Source organism: Mycetomoellerius zeteki, unplaced genomic scaffold, assembly GCF_001594055.1.
Source record: "Mycetomoellerius zeteki isolate Tzet28-1 unplaced genomic scaffold, Tzet1.0 scaffold1030, whole genome shotgun sequence".
NCBI lineage: Eukaryota > Metazoa > Arthropoda > Insecta > Hymenoptera > Formicidae > Mycetomoellerius > Mycetomoellerius zeteki.
This window is the reverse complement of record NW_017255944.1, coordinates 33902-41323: the sequence shown is the minus strand read 5'-3', so window position 1 is coordinate 41323 and position 7422 is coordinate 33902. Positions and strand designations below refer to the sequence as shown.

General features: G+C 33.6%; 1 protein-coding gene across 1 annotated transcript in view; it reads left to right on the top strand.

Moving 5' to 3' along the window:
- Positions 1-386, top strand: part of MED1 (Mediator complex subunit 1) — an 8329-nt gene extending 7943 nt beyond the window's left edge. Inside the window, 1 exon segment of the mRNA XM_018445047.1 lies at positions 3-386. Within this exon segment, the coding sequence (XP_018300549.1) occupies positions 3-289 (287 nt within the window). The 3' untranslated portion in view covers positions 290-386.
- Positions 387-7422: the final 7036 nt, after the last annotated feature.

Below are 7422 nucleotides of genomic sequence, written 5' to 3'. Positions count from 1 at the left end.
CCACGGCCTGCCAGCGTCCTTAACGCAGCACCATTTGACGACGATTCCGGAGCGGGCGATGACTCAGGCAGCGCCGACGGTACGTCGCAATACACCGCCACCGCCGCCGCCTCCGCCGCCGCTTCCTGCTCCGTTCCCGCCTGCTGCTAGTCCGTCCGTCAGTGTGCACATCGTCAAGAGTCCGGCACCGAGCCCCCGAGTGATCCCACCCTCACCCCATTCGTCCGCGTCGCCTTGCATTACCGACGATGAACTTATGGACGAGGCGCTAGTCGGTATGGGCAAATGAAGATTACTAAAACTGTAAGACAAAGAGAGAATACTCGTTTTCCTTCATATTCTTCAGAACAGGTTCTAGAACAGGGAAGAGGTCCTACCGGAAACGGGAACACTTAATAAAATTCTGGACTTTCCTCTCAAAATTGTACAAATTGTATCCAACTTTTTCTTCGAATTTAGAAGTTATTCGCGTGTTCTCTCTCTCGTTCTCTCTTTCTCTCTACTCTGGTGGACCACTTTATATACATTATTGACTAGATTTTCGATTGTAGTCTCTGTATTGACTTGTTAAAGCTCATCAATGATCGTATTTCGATAAACGTATTATGTTATGACTCAGAAAGACTATATATAAAGACATTTCGTATTTATGAGACGGTCAAGTCGGTATATTTGAAGCCTGAGTGCGAGTAACGCTAGAGTGTAGGTTCTATTTTCTTTTTAGAGAGATAGGTGCGTGCGTGCGTGCGTGCATGTGTGTGCGTATATCACAGAAAAGAGTAAAGGAAAAACTGCGAAACTGGTGAGTGCTGAGATCGGTCTGTCGAATAGACTTGTAAGATCTTAATCTCTGTGTGATGATGAATGCAAAGATGGATCGATCCAGATTAAACTAGCAAAGACAAACGAATGAACATGAACGAATGCAGTGAGCCACTTTCCTTTGATAAGAGAAGAGATGAAACATATGCGTCGATGTAATTGATTCTTGACTCGTTTTTTGCGACACTCCGTATACATTGAAGTAAATCGTTTATTCGTTCGCAATTTTGTTTGAATCCCGCATCCTCGCCTCTTTTCCGTATCGTACGCGTCGAGTTGATTCCACGCTGCAGATTACACGTTGCTTTTTGATTTAATCTTGGTTCAATTCTTTCGATGGAATTGAAGAAGAGTTAATTGAACCGAGATTAAAATTAAACTACATTAGTAGAAACAGACTAAATCTATAGTGTATTTATACATCTATAGTATATTATATATCTATAGTGTATAGATAGACATTTTCTCATCAATGATGTAAACTCTTATTTGCCAAAAGTAAATAATTAATACTTGTATCTACACTATACAAAAAACCTAAAAGATTAAGACTATTGATTCATTTCTTACATTATATTATATATCGTTCTATCTCACTTAAACGCATACATCTGTCCTTATCTAACATATGCCATGACCATCTATCGCAACTATTACTACAGTTAAAATTTTTTACTGCATGAAAGAAAATCAGACTTAAGGGGATGCTAAAGTTGTTTACCATCATGTTCTACTTTACCATCATTTCCATTCGGTGAAATATCTCCGAATTGAATTGACGAATTGCAAAAAATTGTTTTTACGGAATTAAAGTACGCACAAACAGGACCTCAGCTGTATCGGATTTTAGGAGAAAATCGAAGAAAAGTTAAAAATTCGCTTACTTTTAACTCGTACAGCTGACACCTCAGGTCTATATTTGCTTCATACAAGAGTTTTATAGTTTATATCTTGAAAATAAGCATAGGTCTGAGGTCACATCATTGTAACGAACGATACCAAGTTTATAGAACTAAGATTGAAAGTCTAGAAGGAAAGTAATCCTATCTAATAGAAAATACGTATGCACGGGTACTTTGCGAAGACTGGGACTGTCAACAGAGTCGAAATTCCGTGTAGTAATAGTTGCGATAGATGATGCTGGCATATTAGATAAGGACAGATGTATGCGTTTAAGTGAGATAGAACGATATATAATGTAAGAAATGAATCAAAGATGTCACTATTATCGAATTTGGAATTAAAAAAGTCTGCACTATCGACCTCGATTAAGTTCGGTAATCGGTTTAGGATTCCCTTAAGGGCTACTGTCATCGAGCTCAATTAATTTAACTGGCCAGTTAGTTGACTGAGCTTGGTCCATCGGAATTGTTTACTTCAAACAAAATGACAATTGGTCAATTCCGATGGATTAACTGGCCAGTTAAGTTAACTGAGCTTGGTGACAGTGGCCCTAAGTCAGTATGACAAAGGTAACAGTCCCAGTCTTCGCAAAGTACCCGTATATACGTATTTTCTATTAAATAGGATTACCTTCCTTCTAGACTTTCAATCTTAGTTCTATAAACTTGGTATCGTTCGTTACAATAATGTGACCTCAGACCTATGCTTATTTTCAAGATATAAACTATAAAACTCTTGTATGAAGCAAATATAGACCTGAGGTGTCAGCTGTACGAGCTAAAAGTAAGCGAATTTTTAAACTTTTCTTCGATTTTCTCCTAAAATCCGATACAGCTGAGGTCCTGTTTGTGCGTACTTTAATTCCGTAAAAACAATTTTTTGCAATCCGTCAATTCAATTCGGAGATATTTCACCGAATGGAAATGATGGTAAAGTAGAACAACTTTAGCATCCCCTTAATGACTATAATTTAACATTTTTATTATTTTATTATTTTATAACGAAATAAAAAGTAACATAAAATGTTTAAAGTCCTACAAAAATATTTTTTTTTAAAAAAGCACTAAAAAATTACATACTTGTTTTGTTGAAGTTAGCTTAATCAGTTTTTAAGTAAGGTAAATAATATATAAACTATATATTTATTTATATTTTAAAGAATTTTCCGTCTATCTTTTAAAATAGTCTATAGCTTACTTTTGGAAAAAAAACTCTATAACCGTAGTCTATTTTTTTAAATTAAACAATGCTTTATTTTTAAATAGTGTTTCACTGAAATATTTCTGAATTTTATATATAGTTCCAAACTTTTGGCTAGCAATGTGTGTTACTTTAAGTCAGATTTGTAATGAGAACTGCATTTTCCAATTATAAAATTAACACTTCTCAAGGATTCTACATCCATTAGGATTTTTTATAATAACAAAATTTCTCAGCTTTATTAAAAAACAGTAGCTTAAGGATGCACACAAATTCAGGAAAAATATTAGGAAAAGATGTATATATATATTTCTTAAGTTCATTATTTATTAATTACAAAATGTATGTCGAGCTAATACTTTTAGAACAAGATGCAATTGAAAAATTATTATCTACAGCGTGAATGAAGTCTAAACGAGTTAAGATCGATTGCATCGAAGCATCGGCTTCTACACTTTAGTCTGCGAGGACTGTAAATCGTTGTAAATCTTCCTTTCTACCGATAACGGTATTCTTCCGTCGTTCTTCACGTTTCATCTTTAGATGTCGCGCTTCCGGGATACTCGAGCGTGTCGCTCGAAGTTAGCTGGTTCCTTTACCCGGTGATAATGCGACCGTTCGTGTCAAGCCATATTAAGTATTCTCTAACACTGCCAAGTGTATATCAATCGTTTTTAAATCCCCCACGAAAGGTTTCCATTGTCCTTTCTTTTTCTGTGTGATTTCACGAGAGATATTGTATTCTGTTAACGCTCTTTGCGACAATCGCTTCGTTCCTTTCCTCGGACAGTCTCTTGAGACTTTCGTTTTAATAATGCAAGTGAGAATGCCAGGTGCATGATATGCTCTTCTGACGCGAGTGTTAAAATGAGTGTTAAAAAGACTGTACATTAAGCTGAAAAAAGAATGCGAAGGAACGTTGTGACATTTTTTCCTCTTTCTGTTTCCTACATCTCCTCTCCTTTTCCCGAAGTTCGTGTGATTTGTCAGGCAAATCTACGGAATATATGACGTAAGGAATTTTTAGTATGAACAAATATTCCCTATTGCAGGGTAAAATACTGCGTCTCTTGGAAAACGGAAATCTATATAGTATAATTAAGAAGAGAATAAGAAAAAAACAGAATTAGATATTGCGAGTCAGATGATTGGAAATTCGATGATAAAAAGAAGTAAAAACAACGCATTGTATCTTTATGTAAAAACGAATATTAAAAAAAAAGCAAAAATCTTTAGGAGGAATGAATGACAGAAAACGAAGTGAATTATTCAATTCGAACAAGAATGAGAAAAAAATAAGAAAGAATATCAATTTAATATACATTTGATAGATGTATCATGACGTGAATTACCCAGCAAATAAATCGATGTTATTTGTCGTCATTTTGACATCAAAATGATGTCTAACATTATCTTGACGACAAATGCTGTCAGTTTGTTTACTGTGTAATTTCACTACTCTTCTGGATTTAGTATATAGTATTTTGAAAGCCGGGATGAACGATCTCGCTGATCTCGGAGAAAAGAAGAGAAAATGAAGGAATGAATCGCTATTTAATAAGTGTTTTAATAAGTGGAATAAGTACTAATAAAGAAAGACAGAGAGGAAGACGCGTTTTTCTACTCTAAAACTTATAGAGTGAATCTCACTCTGAAGATTGAAATCTCTTATAGATTGAAAATTGAGCAATTTTTTTCAAGACTGGCTCAATTTTCACTTATTAGAGTGAGATGCTATTCCAAAGAATTTAGAGACTAGATATGTATTCTTGGTATAAAATTAATTCTTCCAGACACAATTGTTCGCACACTCGCATCGATGAGATATCTCGTTAAGATAACTCGTACATCAAGCAGCAAAAATATTTTTTAATTCTGTGTATCTTTATTATTTATCTTATTCCAAGATAAAATGTCGGAGAACAGGGGCTTATTGTTCCGATTAGTCTTTAACGAATTTTAGAACGGTGCTGATGATAAATATTGCGCTTCCGTGTTTATTTTCGTCGCACATCTTTTTCCCCTAACAACAGTGCGAAGGTTTGACAATGCATGTTAGATTACTCGAACCTTCGCGTTGTTCGAAGTGGAAGATCACGTTGAACAATTGTATGTACACCCAAGGATTTCGATTCTTTCCCTCCGTTACTTTTTTAAGACTTCCAAAAATTCAGGTTATTTCGTCTTTAAGTCAAATTTAGTTGTAAGCGGACGTAAGGTTTAGTTGTGTCGTTATAATCGCGCACGGACTATGAGCATTAATGTAAAAAGGTGGTCATTTCTCAGTTTGTGAAAATTTCTGAGGGAAAGAATCGAAGTCCTTGGGTGTACGTACATTCACGTACCGGTGATTTCCTTTACTTTACTCTCTAAAACTTTTATGAAAATGTTTCTGTCAATATAATTCTAACATAGTTCTAATTCTTAGAAAAAGATTAAAAGTTAGCTGAACGAGATTAAAATTAATCTACGATGAAAACGATTGTCAGAGTGAATCTCACTTTGTAGAGCCAAATCTTACTCTTAAAGATTGAAGATTGAGTCAAAACGGGTTCAATTTTCATTCTTTAGAGTAAGATTTCTACTCCAAAGAATTTGGAGAGAGTAATATCAAGGAAGAGCCTTTCCTTTATTCCAAGATTTCGCTTTCGATTCTAATCCTTAGTCTAATAGCACGTATGCAATGAAAATGTCTTATTTATCTTCTCAGTTACAAAGCAAGTTAAAGTAGAAAGAAAGTTTATAAAGATAAAGCTCAATTAGGAAAGATTGGAATAGAGGATTGATCTAGACAAAGGAAATCTAACCTGGAAAGAAGGTTTTGTTGAAATATCTAAAAATTTAGCTAGATACAGATCTGAAAATAATTTTGTTAAACTATCAAAATAATTATATGTGACGCTTAAGTTAATTGTTAGTATCAAATTTTTTTGCAGTCTTGCTCATTATATTTAAATTTCCTACCTACATAATTATTTTGATGTTCCAACAAAATTATTTCCAGGTTTGTATCTACTCTCTAAATTCTGTAGAGTGAAATCTCATTCTAAACAATGAAAATTGAATCACTCTTGAATAAAAGTAGCTCGATTTTTAATCTTTAACGAGATTTCACTCTTTAGAGTAACAAGTCACTCTAAAAGTTTTAGATAGTAGCTATACACTGTTAGAAATGCTTTCTTTACATGTAAATGAAGCTCGTAGTTATGAACGAAATTAAAAGTAATGAATGATTTAACTGAAAACTAAATTACAGTAGTTATTTAAATGTAATGAATGTGTGTATTAAATTTCATAAAATTTTATGAAAATACATTAAATTTCATGTACAGTCATGGGCAGAAAGGTAGCAACACTTTTTCCATGATTTTTGGAATACATAAAAATTTTCAGAATGCGATTCACTGACTACGTTTACACGCACTAGTAAAAACGGTTTTAGTAAAAACCGTTTTAGTTAAAATCGGTTGGTGCCTGTTTACACGATCAGGCGTATTTTACCTTCGCCAAAAATAAAGTAGCTTTATATAATCTGATACGGAACCTAAGACGAAATATCCTTTGTCATTTCTTAACTTTAACGTCTAAAGTTGGTAACATCGAATTTTGATACGTTAAACCGATTGAAGATCGTTTACACGACTTTTGTAAAACGGTTTAGTAATGCCAAACCTGTTTCAGAAGAGGTTTGGATTTACTAAAACGGTTTTAATAACTGTATTAAGAGACGTTTACAGGACATCTAACACCGGTTTTAACTAAAACGGTTTTACCAGTGCGTGTAAACGTAGTCACTATCGATGCATGTAACGAGCGGTTATGACAGCTGTCGAAGTCACATAGAATCGAAGTATACGTGGTGAAAGAGTAAACCAATTAGATAAATTTATTTTGTAAATTTATTTGCATCTTTTACGCGAATTTAACATTAAAAATTAATATTATAAGATAACACGTAATGAAATATATAATAACACATAATAAAATTATATATCATAATAATTTTTTATGCAAAATGTAACTGTTTTGGATTCTGAATACAGAATAGTATTTTTATTTTCAGGACATTTTTGCAAATAATATAGACGTAGAGACGGCTAATTCGGCTGAGTTTCATTCTGATTTGCAGCCTTGTCATAAATCTTCCTGTTTCAAAATACTCGCGTATAAATCCTTCTCAAGCGTATTTATACTTGAATTACATGTTAATATAATAATTATTTTTAATTTGTCTAGGTTTATACTTTATATTAATTAATAATCGAACCCTGGCTGAGGTAATATTTTTCGCAATAAGTTTCTTTCTCTCTTTCTTTCTTTCTAATCTATTTAGGAGAGATTATTAGCGTTTTAGAATAATTGTCAAATCCGAATGTTATCGGCTCGCAATTATATCTGGAAATTAATTTTCTAAATTAATTTAATAAAAGAATATATAATGTATTATTCGAAACATCTAACTTTGACCGATTCGGCCTTTCTTTATCGTATTTGATG